This window comes from Pimephales promelas, chromosome 19, assembly GCF_988280905.1.
Source record: "Pimephales promelas chromosome 19, fPimPro1.hap1.1, whole genome shotgun sequence".
In the NCBI taxonomy this organism is placed as follows: domain Eukaryota; kingdom Metazoa; phylum Chordata; class Actinopteri; order Cypriniformes; family Leuciscidae; genus Pimephales; species Pimephales promelas.
Window position 1 is genome coordinate 9,638,157 of NC_142787.1, and position 15,738 is coordinate 9,653,894.

Sequence of the window (15,738 nt, forward strand, 5' to 3'; positions counted from 1 at the left end):
CCGTTAGTTTGCTATGAGCGAGAGATGGAGAGGAGGAGCGCTAGAGTAAAACCCTGCCCTCTGTTCAATATTCCGTTTGGAGAAAAATCGTTTGCAACTTCCGGTTCACGGGGACTTTAAAATTAGGGCTGAACGATTATGGAAAATAATCTAATTGCGATTTTTTTAACCAATATTGCGATTGCGATTTAATATGCGATTTAAAAATAAAGTTTTTTACCTTCTGTGTTAGTGGACAAAGACAAGCAATAAATCATTGTACAGTAGGGATGGGCATCTTTAGGTAGCTCATGATCCGATCTACTTTTTTTCTTTTAATTAATCTTAATAACACTTAAAATATGTATTTAATTACATGTGTAAAAACACATACTTTAAAAAATAAATATATAAAAAAAACATTTAATTAAACCAATTACATGTTAAGAATTTTAAATAGGCTATTTAAAATAATATAGCTTCAAAATATAAAAGATAGTAAATAAAGAGAAACAAAAAAAGCATTACAAGCAATAAACAAAGAGTGGTCTCAGTATTTAAAAGTAGGCTGTCTGAATGTTTTTCATTCAAGAGCTGGAGTGATTTTCCCCTCAGTTTAGATGCGTTAAGCTGCATTCACACTAATGCACATATCTCTTTTGAAATAATAAATGTGGTTTGTCCTGTTGGTTTAAGATATAACTAACCATGTTTACATTAATTTCCCGTCATAAAAGCATTTTGACATGCACGTTTATGCACATTTAACCAATGAGTCGCTCACGGCCGCATGCACGAGCGCTCTTCACAAAGCGCGCGTTAGTATTTTAAAATGAAAGCAGCCTTCTCTGTGATTTTCATAGTTTTAATATATAAGCCAACTGCATTCCAAAAGACATAAATAATGCCTCTGTGAAGCATTTGTAAGGAAAATTCCCGCGGGAGAGAACGCGCACTGCAAGTGTAACGTTATAACATCACGCAAAGCGGCAAAACCTGTTCAATGAAGCCTGCGAATGTCCTTGTAATTCGGTTCAACCCCGAACTTTATGAAATAACGTTACTATGTTTCGGAAGGTTCTAGCGGTGTCGTGTGTGTGTGAGTGAGGAAGAGAGAGAGAGCGAGAGAGAAAGAGAACATAGAAGCAAGCAGAACACTGTTCGTTTCTGAAGCACGCGCAGCGTCATCACGCATCTGTGTTTAAAAACTAAGCTCAGACTCGATTCGGAAATTCTCTGAATTGATCCAGGATTGTTGGGGAGAAAATAAATAACACATACATTAAAAATAAACTGTTCTTTTCTGAACGCCAGACTGCATAGCGTGGCAAGTTGATGCTTGATCTTGCAGACTGCTTTTCTCTCGCGTGTCACGTGACCAGTGTGATCGCAGCTCTTGCGATTACAAAATCGCGTTTCATCATATCGCGATTTTATCGCAAATGCAATTAATCGTTCAGCCCTATTTAAAATGTAGCGAAAAAATACCCAATCTGGCAACACCAGCCAGCAGTGTCGCACCGCGGCTGCTGGTGACAAAGCAAGGCGTGCCGAGGACGCGCACTATCAATTAAACGGGTTTTATGACGAGGTCGGTGAGGATCGGACATCGTCTTACATCAATAAAATAATTGTTGTCTGTGTTTGTATATGGGCTGTGGCAATAATAATAATAAAACAAAAGCTCGCAACATATGGAAAAAAAATAACTATTCCGCAAACAACCCAAACAACAAGTGACGTCGTTGACCGTTGACTACTCTTCTGCGCAAGCGGGTCACTTCTGGGTCAGTTCACGTTCACACAGGAGATCACAAAAGGTCGCATTTAATTGGAAATGTGAACGGACCTTGCAAAAAAATCCAATTTTTAAAAAAAATCGGAATTGAGCATTAAGCCCTGCAGTGTGAACGTAGCGTAAGTTAGCCATTCACAGACATATGTGTTGATTTCTTGATTTCTAACGCAAAGGCCAATCAGAAGCATTTAAGATAGACTCCCCTCAACGCTCAAAACAGACTTTTTGCTCAGTGCTGAAATCTGTATGATGGCAAATCCTCAAATTATAACAAACAAAGTGTAGTAGATATTATGAAAGATTCATTGTGTAGTCAGCTTCATTGATAATAAGAGATGTGTGAGATCGCGATGAACTGTCAGCATTTTAGGAATTATTGAGGGATTATTAAGGAATTATTATTAATGAATAATTCAGTCGTGCCAAACCATTCACGCAGTAGCTGCTTGCTTTCATGTTAAATTAACAGTGGTTTGTGTGGTAATGCTTTAATAACAAATCATTTATCATCGGGTGAGGTTGGGATTTGTTTATATCCATTTTATTTATTGTTTTCAGTAGTGCATTTTGTGTAAACAGAGACTGAGAGTCCATTGCTTTTACTGTTTAGGGTTGTTTTGTTCATTTATTGCGGATATTTAAAATGTTTTCCATTTTCAGTGTTAAATCGTCTTCAGAAATAAAAGTTTATTGATCCTTGAAAAGGTGTACCTGCATTATTATGCCATTATCATTTTTTAGATGTAAATGGTCTCAGAACGTCAATACAAATATTATCGTTTATCGCAATAATTTCTATGACAATTTTTCGTCCAGCAAAATTTGTTATTGTGAAAGGCCTAAGTGAAAAACGCAGTGAAAAACACATTTTATTTTATTGTTTAGCTGTTCTTCAAATGGATCCAACCAGTTCTTCAGCATCTTCAACAAAACTAAGCCGACTAATATAAGAAATCTAATGTATTAAACATATCCAATCATATTCAATATTCTACTAATATGATGATGACCAAGCATTTTCATATGTGCTTCTTGTCTTATTGTGAATGATTCATCAGTGAACGCTATTATAAAGATGTTCATCAATTTCAGATGTTTTGTCTGGAACTTCTGCTTGTTTTCACACATTATTAACACAAAACTACATGTGAGCAGATTTATATAATTGACTGTAAATTGATTTGAACATGGTTTGAGGTTTTTAGCATTTAAACAAACAATCATTATTATTATTTAAGCATGTTATATTCATTTATTTATGTTAAAAACATTATTAATAATTTCAAATATTAATATAAACAATCTTAAAAAGCTGCTGTGGGGATAAATAAATAAACATGTTTAAATATATATATATATATATATATATATTTTAAATGATAAAATGACAAATAATTTTACATATTAATATAAAAAACACAACAGTTGTGGGGACAAAGTAAACAAATATGATAGTTAACAAGATATGTCAGTCTACATGTTTTTAAGTTTTTAACATTTAATGGAACCGTATGTAAGAAATGTATTTCAATTAATCATAAAATGCACCGCTCTACAGCAATTTGAAAGTGATTGCAGTACCAGTTTTGGCCACAATGTTACATTTGTTTCCTTTAAACAAACAAACGGTTGTTATTATTTAAACATGCTTTATTTAATTATTTAAAAAAACATAAGAAATCATTTTGAATACGAATATAGTTATTGTGGAGACAAAAATATATGTATATGATATGATATCGTTGCACATATTTCTAGTTTAGCATCAGTTTTGGGGGAGTTACTTTTAAAAAGTAGTGTAACTTCTTACTCTTGTTACTTCTTTAAAAAAGTAATCCGTTACTTTACTTAGTCATACCATACGGAAAGTAAATTATTAGGTTACTCGTTACTTTTACGTTGATTTTATGTTGCTTGACTTTGGGCAGAACCCAATAGCTGTTCCTAAATGTGTAGGCCTACAAAAAGTTCTACTATGCATAATACCATATATAATGCCATAAATGCAAAATACATTTATAAAAATGTTGAATAATTATGAAGAAATCCCTGTTAATAGATAGGCATATGCATTGGTTAGAAAGAAAGCCCCCAAGAAAGACCAAAGCTCCCCGTTAGCACCCCAAAAATTAATTTCTGGAAGCAATTATATTCAGGCTGTATTCAATGGAAGTCCTGAACCGCATGGTGAAGAAAAAAAAAAGAAAGCTTACCTTCTTATTTCAACATAACAAGGGGACATTCTAATCTGCATTAAGCCACATAAGCGTTGTTCTTATAATGGTTTTCTATGAGAGGAAAATACTTAACGTGCAATTAAACAAGTTGCGTTCATATTCTGGGCTCATCTGATTTTTTGTAAATAGTATGGCCTACTTATAATTTTAGTATCATAATGATTAATAAATGCACGCACAATTATCCGTGAACTTGATAAATTGAATTGAATTAAATAAACCGACAAATAATTGTTTTACACATTTAACAAAAAAAACTAATATTTTAGATAATTTTAAATATTTTGCAAATATGTTTTCATATCATGTATTTAAGTTTTTAATTTAAATAAATAAATAAACAATGGTAAATATTTATATTTATAAAATTTAAAAAAAATGATGTTCAAAACTAGGGCTGGGCGATATATCGAGTATGTACGATGTATCGTTATATTTTTTGAAACGATATGGAATGAGGCAATACCGTTTATATCGATAAAGTAGTTTGATATGAGCACATCTGAAAAATAGCGGAGGTTGCAGTGTGAGCTGCTGCAGTGAAAGTAGCTAGGCTACGTAGTACAATTTGTCCTAAACATGACACAAGCTTATATTAATTGTGTCAAAATCACTTTGATATAGTTAACAAGTTTAAGGCAGCTTGCCGCCCTGTCAAATGCTCTGACAGACCCTGTTGCTGACTGACAGATATACTTGCGCTGTTTAATGCGTTTGAGATGTGGTGCTTTCCTCAGTGCTCAACTTACATTTCACAGGTATATTCTCCGTCTGTAAATGTTAGAAAGTAAAGCAAATATGTCCATTTCACAACAAATATGTCCATGTCAGAAGAGGACGAGCTTCTGCAAGTGAATCTCCGCTAAAATTCATGCTTCCTTGAACGAGCGCCGGCGCGCGCATGCGCGTGAATAATAGTACTACGTAGTACGCAATAATTCTGACTAAAATAAACATATTGCTAAAATATTTGTTGTTGGAGAAAATAAATGTGCCATATGTGGAATTTTAAACCTACAAGTATATATTTTTAATGAAAGTGAAAGTGATTATAATGGGGTAATCAAATGCAGGCTAATATAATTAGTTTGTGCGTTTGTTTTTGTTTTTATTTTCATTTTTAGTTTAGCTTTTAGTCAATATAAAAACAAAAGCTTTTTGCACATAATATATTGCATAGCCTATATTATATTTGTTTCCATATCCTTCAATATCAACATTGTTTGTAGGATATCATTGGGCCGAATGTGAATACATATATATATATATATATATATATATATTAAATATAAAGATTTTCTTTCTCTAAATAGAAAACGTAGAAAGTACCGAGATATATATCGTATATTGCCATTTGACCAAAAATATCGAGATATGATTTTTTGGCCATATCGCCCAGCCCTATTCAAAACCTCAGACAAATCATTTTATGACATGATGACTATTAAAAAGTATGTACGACACAGGTCAGGTGTAGGACTTTCAAATTTTGAATTAGCCTTTTCATGTTAATTTCAGTTTATTTCTGATTTTAGTTAAATTAGTTTATATATTATTTTAGCTATATTTCTATAAACAGAAATGTTAAAAGGTTAACGATAATAACCTCGGTTCACACTCTACTGAATCAGACCCATGTGACCCGAGCATTACTAACCTCAACAAACATTGTTCTTGGATCAGGTTGGTTTCCCAGCATGCATTGCTTGCTTTTGGAAGCGATGCACTTACCCTATTCAGAACGAATCCCATCATGCAATCACAGCAATACCAATCCACCGCACCTTGGTAAGAATCCAATTACAATCCAGAAAAGAGGGGGAAAAATAAAAGAGACTTCCTTCCCATGATGCACTTACTCTTCATATTTAATGTGGTACGAGACATCCTGGCGGCTGTTTGCTGAATCTGTTTTGGAGGTTGTGGATTGGCTGTTGTCCAAGTTTAACCCTTTCTCTGGGGTGCTGGTAGAGTCGGCGTTCGCCTCAGACTCCAGTTTGCCGTTAGTGCGTTTGCTGGGTCGGCCCACCCTGTTCTGTCCTTTACAAGCAGGAGTGACTTTATCAATGACGCCTTCAAACCAGGCGCCGATACTGACGTCTCTGCAGTCCACCAACTCATTCACCTGAACACAACGCATAGAAGAAACAGTTGCGCATCATGATTATCAGATTTACAGGCTCATGATTGATTGATTTACCTGCCTATTTGCTAATGCCACTGCCTTTATTTGTTTATCACACCTCATTTATGTGTTATTTAAGTCAGAATTGTGATAAAAAAGTCAGTATTGTGAGAAAAGTCAGAATTGTTAGATATAAACTCGCAATTGCGAGAAAAATATTCAGTATTGTGAGAAAAATCAGAAAGAATTGCAAGAAAAATCTGAATTGCAAGAAAAATTTCAAAATAAAAAGTCAAAATTTGTGAGAAAAGGTTAGAATTGAGGGAAAAAAGTCTGAAATGTAAAATATAAACTGAACAAAATGTGTGATTTTATTCATCAACAAATATTTCACAGGGTAGAATGATATTGATTATAAAAACAACATTTTATACAACAATAACATTATATACAATAATATATATTATAATAGATATTATATATAACAATAATATATAATAATAATAATATTATATAATAATAAACATATTATTATTATTATATTTAGATTATAATATTTATAATTATAAAATTATAATATAATAATATTCTATTTTAAAGTAATTATATGTTATGAATGTTATATTATATGCTATGTTAGAATTCACACTTTGGTTTTGGTACACGTCTCATCTAAATATCAAATGATATTGATCAAATTTATAATTTTTATAAATGCATGTAATGTTTTGTAGCATTTTCAGTTTAATGTGTAAATTCAATTAATTCAAAGCGCAACAAATTAATGGTAAATTAAAAAATTATAATAATAATATTATTAAAAATATCTATACATTTAAATCATATTTTAAAATTATTATCAAAGTAATATCAAAGTAACATAAACAATTTCAAATGTTAGAATTCACACTTTGGTTTTGGTCAGTGTTGTTTTTGGCAGCCCTTTTAGTTTTAGTCTTAGTCTTTTGGACGAAAATGCTTTTAAGTTTTAGTCACATTTTAGTCACTTATAAACTTAATAGTTTTAGTCAGATTTTAGTCGACGAAAACACAAAAGGTTTTAGTCAAGTTTTAGTCGACGAAAACACCAAAAGGTTTTAGTCAAGTTTAATCAATTTTAGTAAAAAAAAAAAAAAGTAGTCTTTAACAAATGAATTTAGTTTAAAAAGTAGTGGAAATGGGCTTAGGTTTGACAGATCAGATTTAGCAAGTGTTGCAATTTATAAAACAAGCTAACCTTAAAACCTTTGCATAATAAACTAGACTTTCTCATTGATGGAGATGCAGTGCTGCCATTGCCAAGCTGTACTTCATTGTCACATTGGGCAGAAACCTTTTATCCCCATATTTCAAGTTCTAGTTTTACCCCTGAATATTACAAGCTAATTCACCAGTTATCACAGTAATAAAGGAATAAAGGAATGGTTTAAAGTTTAAACAGCAAAAACTTTGAGCTACAAGAACATTGTACACAGATAAAGTGGTAACAGTGGAATCACTGTTTTACTCCAAAAAAAGCCAAGAGTAAAAACCTTCTTACTTTGGCAATTGTGGCTTTATTTGAGAAATTGCTAAAGTGCAATGAACAACGTAGTATGCAACAATAAGATGCATTTTATTTTAAACACAAACATTATGTATACAGCCCAGTCTATCTTTAACTTGTGCAAAGTGCAAAGTTGCAAACATTCTGAAACAAAATAATAAAATAAATATCTAATACTGAGGTGCATTGAACAAAGAATGCATACTTGAATATTAAGTACGAAACAAACATGACACTTGGAGTGTGTTGAACATAAAAATGAATAAGACAATCCTTGAATAAACACTGTATTTGGTCTTGGTTAGTTCGGTATTTTACACTTAAAGCCCTGTTTTAAGATCGTTTCTGTTGAAATGTTAAGATTGAAATTTGGACAAATGCTGTTGTCCCGAGAATTTTAGGTTTGTGTGTTAGCACCCACACAATCATTCATAAACGCATTAAACTTTCGTTTACAAAGACGTCAAACTCACTGAGTGGTCAGGGATGTTCACTGATATGCTCACACAAACATCGCTGCAAAATATGCTTTCCAACAGGTTTTATCCGACTCTATTGACTTGACTTGGTACAAAATCTACCATTAAACCCCGTGTTGTTGTTGTGTGGAATCTGGTGCGCGCGCGGCGCTTGTGCTGGGCGCACGCGATAGGAAGCATTGGTAGACGGCAGCATTGCTGATACTTATTTTTAGCTCCATACAGACCGATTTCACGCAAAACAGGCATAAATTACATGCATTGTGAACGTCAGACTTATAATCGTTTTCGTTCCGTCTCGCCAACGAAAACTTGAAAACGTCTCGTCATGTTTTAGTCACCTCAGAGCTATTTTTAGCTAGTCATCGTCGTGTTATCGTCATAAAAAAACGGTGCGTTAACGAAATCATTTCGTTATCGTCATCACTGACGAAAACATCACTGGTTTTGGTACACAACTCATCTCATCTAACTATTAAATAATATTAAAATAATCAGATGTATAATTGTTATTATAAATGTATAGTAATGTTTCAAAGCACTCTTTGAAACTCTTTGAATTCAGTGAAATTAATTAATGTTCAATAAATTAAATGTATTTTTTTCATTACTTTCATTATGTTAGAATTCACATTTAATTTAATAAATTATATAAAAGTGATCAAATTTATTATTGTTATCATTAATGCATATATCAAAAATGTTTTATAGCACTATCAATTTAATATAGTGCACTTAAATACTTACTGTAAAATTTATAAATAAAAGAATTTGTCATAAGCTCTATGTACATGTTGTAATTGTGAGTAATGCAATGATGATCATTAATATGTCAGTAATTATTCATCAGTTTGACGAGTCTTACTTTGAAGTGCCCGATCCCGGGATCGAGGAGGAATGTTCGGCTGGATGTGGACGGCTCACTGTCCGACTCTGGGATGAGGGATTTGGAATCGTTTCCATTGCTGTTGGAGACGGTTGTCGGGGAAACGGCTGTTGTGGTGGGTGTGGCTGAGGCTGGGACAGACGTGGTTAGGGGTGGAGCTACGACACAGGCCACACCCTGCCCGTTGTTGAGGGCGGGGCTTTCCGGCGGGTCAGACTGAGAGCGAATCAGAAGCTGGACGATGTCGTTCAGGCCGACGTTGTAATCAAAGAGAGTCTGACCATCTTCCATCTACAAAAAAAACATTAGTTATTTAACATTTTAAAACAAATCGAATAATTTATTCTGTCAATAACTGGCATAGTTACATTATTTCAGCATATATATATATATATATATATTAGTGCTGGGCAACAATTAATCATCCAACATCCAAAATAAAAGTTTGTGTTTACAAAATATATGTGTGTGTACTGTGTGTAATTATTTAATATATAAATACACACTTAAGAAATATTTGCATCATATGTACTGTACATAATTATATTATAATATATATATATGCTGAAATAATGTAGTTATGCCAGTTATTGACAACTTACAAAAAATACATAAAATACACATTAATTGTGTGTTTTTGTTCACATTCACTGTGTGCCTTCGTGCGATGAGACACAAAATCACACAAACAGCAGCGACGCCATTTTGTGCTGTTTTACCCTCGAACATCCGCGGACACCATTAGCCTAGCCTTCTGCTGAATCACCGTTGGAAAATAAAGAAATAAATGCATGTTAGAATAGTGGAACCGTGTGTGTGTGTGTGTGTGTGTGTGTGTTGCTATAGCAACCACAGAGGATTCACTGCACACACGAGCACAAACACACAGTTTCTACACGGATGTGTGTGAAATATCATGACCACTGTCGCGCGTGTCTCATTAGCATGAGAAGCGGCGGAGTTGGATCTGCTTCTTGTTCTCCTGTTACTGCACAATCATGCTTTATTATACATGATGGAGGGATCGAGGAAAATGAGGAGAAACGAGAGAGTCCACACCTCTGAGAGGATTAGAGAGGAGCACAAACGGTTAATCACAGAACAGGAGTTGTGTTCGTTCGGTTTCTGCTAGCCTTGACTCAACAAAAGACGAAACGCTCGACAGAAACAGTTCAGATGGGTGTGGAACCAGAGCCAAGCAGAAACAGAAACACACACACACACGCTCGCTCATGGAATTCACAACAAACTCGGGCTAACTCGACGTTCAGTGTGTTTTACAGGAAAAAGCTTGAGAATGTTCATATAAACGTGAAGAAAACACTAAACATCTTCTGGCCTTAACACAGGCTTCCTTCTCTTTATGCAATTGGTAACGATAAGGTCATATTTGTTAATGCATTAACTAACACAAATATATTAAAGGTGCCCTATACTGTGAAATTGAATTTGTGTTGGCATAGTTCAATAACAAGAGTTCAGTACATGTACATGACATACAGTGAGTCTCAAACATCATTGTTTTCTCCTTCTTACTTAAATCTCGTTTTTGAAAAACACCCCTGAAAAACAGGCGAATCTCCACATAATACCGACTCTGACGTAAAAGTCGGGATCATTAATATGTATGACTCCGAACATTTGCATATGCCAGCCCATGTTCAGTGATAGACGAGACGGAGCTGCGCAGCCGAAGCATGGCAGTTGATCAGTGTTCGGATGTACACATGAATACAAAAGTATATTTTAGTTCCTTCGTCCGAGCCTCTGAAGAAACAATGGATTAATTTTAATCGTTCAATACTGTTTTTGCATCAGTAAGTCAGGCCAGTGATTAAAAATCAACTTCACATCGTTTCTTTTAGTAGGATGAAAAAAAATCTTATTTAAATTGTGAATTATATTCAGAAAGAAAGCGATCAAAGAACAATCACAGCTAGGGTTGGGTATCGAGAATCGAGTATCGATTGGAACCGAGACTAACTTTTAGTTTTTCCCGGAATCGTTCAAAAGTTAAAATTTCGATTCCTAGTTTCGATATTCACAGTCCGCCGAGCGGAAGAAGAAACCGCTGAACAACACCAACGAAGAAGCGTCTACCGGAAGTGTTGGCATAACCACGCGAGTCGAACATGAGAACCTTACGTCGGCGATCCAAAGTGTGGCTTCACTTTTCTAAAAATAACGAAATCTCGGCAAAATGCAAAATTTGTGACAAAAGGAGTATTTTACAGAAGGAGTATTTCCTTCAGAAAGGAGTATTTCCTTCAGAAAGACCGTTGGTTAGCAAGGTTAGCTAAACTTTTTTGACCCTGACTCTTAAAAGAATCGGAATCGAGAATCGTTAGGAACCGGAATCGAAACAAGGAATCGGAATCAGAATCGTTCAAATTCAAACGATACCCAACCCTAATCACAGCGCGAGTTTATCTGGACACTTGCCAAACTCATTGAAAATTCAATGACGCACGTTACACTGCACAACGAAACTCTAACGTTAACTGTATTTACATCATCGTGTCTGCTGCATTAGAGAATAGAGAGACTGCATTGCAATCTTCATTCTCGCGTTTGACACACTCACTGTCCTTTGCTTGCTCAATCACAGAAACACTTTATGTGATGGGAATAGATCTAAATACTTCAAAAACATCTCACGATTCGTTAATCTCGATAGCTGTAATAGTAAAAACCTATAATAGCTGTAGTAAAATTATTCGAGAGAGTTTCACATGTAATAGGCTACATAGCTATTTTATATGCAAGCATGTCAGCCAATCACAGCAGAGGCCGGTTACACACAGCAGACGCGCCCCTTCAAACCGGGTGTTCAATGCAGAGGCTAAAATCAGGCTAGGAAAAATGCCTTTTTTTTTCTAAATTATTACTATTTTTGATCTAAAAAACATACTAACAAGGGCAACCCAGGAAACATTATAAAATAATTTTAAAAAAACATTATAGGGCACCTTTAAGGCCTATTTCATTTAATTATTATAATTTGTTAATGTCAATAAAAATGACGGCTGTCAAGCGACTACTTTTTTTTAGTGTAAGTAATTACATGATGAGCTGATTAACTAATCGGATGCATTTTCATTGTGTTAAATGAGAAAAGCATTGAAAGTAGCTTTAGAGAGGAACATTGTTCAGCATCTGAAGTGCCATTTATATGTATATTTACACAGACTGTTCTTTGAAGCTCAAGGGAGGCATGAATTTGCATGAAATAATAAATGATACTCAAAATATGAAATGCCAAGTTACTTTCTTAATGAGCAAGTCATTGAATCATTTACTCAACCAAATCATTCAGGAACGAAGCAATCAAGTCACTGAATCAATAACTTACTCGATTCAGTGTATGACTCAATCGTGGCTCATGTTATGGTCATGTTCGGCTCATGTTCTGCTCATGTTTGGGTCATGATCGGGTAGGGGTGTAACGGTACACAAAAATCACGGTTCGGTACGTACCTCGGTTTTAAAGTCACGGTTCGGTACGTTTTCGATACAGCAAAAAGAAAGAAATGCCAGAGAAATTTCCTATTTGTTTAAAGAAAAAATATTTTAAGTAAGTGTGAGTTTTCCTAGATCTTGAAACTTTCAGGTTTATAAATGGGTCATCTTTGAAGGATAAACAAATAATGTTTTGGTCATCACATTAAAAATAACATTTAAATATATATTTATTTATATAATATTTGAATTTTGAAGTGCTGGAAAAAGATGCGTGAAGTACTTGAAAGCATTTCACCATTCCAGCCAAACTGGTTCCAGTTAGTGTTACTATATTAAATCCATGGTGAATGTTGCTGGTCTGTGGACGTAAAGTACTAGTTCATTCACGGCACAATGTTTCTCCTGGTTTCCATGACAGCGCTGTTTGATCTAATAGAGATCTACGGTTAATAACGGAGAAATGTGAATGCATCTCACTAGATCTCGCAGCGATGTTATTACCTCAGTGGCGAACTCAAATGTTTTCTTTACCGGAGCGTGGTGTGGTAGTGTTGCTTGATCGAGATCGGCTCGCGCTGCACAGATGTTGCTGGTCCGAACTCCGAACTGATAAACGATCCGTGAAGCACATAACGAGCAGCGCAGTTTCGTTCTGCTTTCATTACGCTTGCCATTTGATTTTGCGCAACGTTGTGTTGGCCGCGTCAGCACGAATTTTGCCGGCAGGAAAAAAGGTCCAAGCAATCGTTCGGTTTGTATGCGTACCGAACCGGAAGCCTCGAACCGAAACGGTTCAATACGAATACATGTACCGTTACACCCCTATGATCGGGTCATGTTTGGGTCATGATCAGGTCACATTTGTGTCGTGTTCGGCACATGTTTGTGTCATATTCGGGTCATGTTTGTGTCGTGTTCGGCTCATGCTTGTGTCGTGTTCGGCTCATGTTTGCGTCGTGTTCGGATCCTGTTTGTGTTGTGTTCGGGTCATGTTTGGATCACGTTCGGCTCATGATCGAGTCATGTTCGGGCTCATGTTTGTGTCGTGTTTGGCTCGTGATGGGTCATATATGGCCCATGTTCGGGTCACGTTCGGCTCATGATCGGGTCATGTTCGGCTCATGTTTGTGTCATGTTTGGCTCATGATCATATATATGGCTCATGTTCGGGTCATTTTTGGCTCATTATTGGGTCACATATGGCTCATGTTCGGGGCATGTTTGGCTAGTGTTCGGGTCATGTTTGGCTCATGTTCGGGTCATACATGGCTCATGTTCGGGTCATATATGGCTCATGTTCGGGGCATGTTTGGCTCGTGTTCGGGTCATGTTTGGCTCATGTTCGGGTCATACATGGCTCATGTTCGGGTCATATATGGCTCATGTTCGGGGCATGTTTGGCTCGTGTTCGGGTCATGTTTGGCTCATGTTCGGGTCATACATGGCTCATGTTCGGGTCATATATGGCCCATGTTCGGGTCACGTTCGGCTCATGATCGGGTCATGTTCGGCTCATGTTTGTGTAATGTTTGGCTCATGATCAGATCATATATGGCTCATGTTCGGGTCATGTTTGGCTCATTATTGGGTCACATTGGGCTCATGTTCGGGGCATGTTTGGCTCGTGTTCGGATCATGTTTGGCTCATGTTCGGGTCATACATGGCTCATGTTCGGGTCCAGATTCTAGATAATTCACTCAATAATCACAGGCAAAGCCAATTTGCACTTTACAGAAGCTAGTAAATGTGTTCGTTATCATTACAATGAACGATTATTAGTTACTGTAATAGTTATTGCTGTTGTGAACGGGCATTAAGTGGATTTATTCAATTAACTGACATTAACTATAACTATAACATTAACTATAAGCAAAAGCATTTGCTACTAATGAAGACACTTATGATGATCCAGCACATGCGCACACACATTCACTTCACACACACACACTTCCCAGCCATTGCATATTAGTTTTGTTTTTAATTCTCCATCTTTAATTCTCTCTTGGACCGCCTCCATTTCTGCTTAAGAAGTGTACCCAATGCAGCGTATCTAAATGAGAGTGCAAATTAGCGTATGTCTGCCTGGCGTAAAAATTGCATTTTATACATGCTCATGTTTTAGAGAATGTAGTTATTATTTACATTATTAAAGGTGCAATGTGTAAAAAAAGTTGAGTATATATTAACAGAAATGCAGTTTGGCATCCATAACTATGTTTTCAGTGGTGTATAAAGAACTTACTTAATTAACCGTAATGTTTTTATTACCTTAGAATGAGACATTTATAGCTCCATAACCGTGGGAATCCCCTTCTCTGAAGGTCGCCATGTTGTGACGTCATATTTCTACCGTAGCCGAACGCGAACAGCGCTACAGAACGCGTTTCATCACTACCTTGAAAGAGAAGTAGCGGAAAGCTGGAAGCTAGCCTTACACTCCGTGAGTAGCGACTTTTCCCTTGTGAGTGGTGTAAAATATGTAGTTGGGATTGTTTCATGTAACTTAACTCTCCCTCGCTGTGTTATGGGTTTGTTATGTGGGGATAGATGTGCTGTTACGTTCGTGAGACAGCTGATGATTAGTAGGGCTGGGTAATAAATATCGATTTCTCGATATTAATCGATTCTCATTTTTACAAACCGATATCGATTCTTAAATCTCAAGAATCGATTAGTCATCCTGTTTCATTTAAATGAATGAGACATTGTATCGCGGCTGCGCGCATCCAACAAATCGCACTAATCTTTGTCCTGCTTTGTTACTATTGATATGAAACAAAGTCTCAATTTTCAAATTACGTCCATTTTCTTTAGAAATTCAAAAATGGCTGTGGCGTGAGATCGCTCTGGCGCAGCTCCAGAGAAGCAGCAGCGCTGATCTCTCTTCCGGGTTAATAATACCAGTCACAGCGGGAAATAAACATGAATGAGCATCTGAAAGTGTGTTAAAAGATAGAGTACAACTTATCGAAATCCGTATCATGTCACATTGATTCGCTCAATCTGCGTTTCAACCGTGGAAAGACGTCAGTTAAACAGCTTGTAATCAATGTCATGTATCGTCATATTTACCTCAGAAAACCCACATCAACTCGTTAGTCCACACTCGTTAGTGTTCTTCAATATTTAATGCATATTTGAATAAATCTGGCAAGTTTTTATGACAGCCACCATTTAAATGTTTATATTTCATATAATCTTCTTATTATAAAAATAAATAAAAGT

General features: G+C 35.7%; 1 protein-coding gene across 2 annotated transcripts in view; it reads right to left on the bottom strand.

The window, feature by feature from the left end:
- The window catches only part of uhrf2 (ubiquitin like with PHD and ring finger domains 2), a 51,530-nt gene that overhangs the window by 28,589 nt on the left and 7,203 nt on the right, over nucleotides 1-15,738 (bottom strand). For both annotated transcript variants that reach the window (XM_089123921.1, XM_039663962.2), the window contains exons 2-3: nucleotides 9,030-9,341; nucleotides 5,874-6,139 (exon numbers count right to left, since the gene is read on the bottom strand). In XM_089123921.1, coding sequence (XP_088980047.1) covers nucleotides 5,874-6,139; nucleotides 9,030-9,341 — 578 coding nt within the window. The remainder of the gene's footprint in view (nucleotides 1-5,873; nucleotides 6,140-9,029; nucleotides 9,342-15,738) is intronic.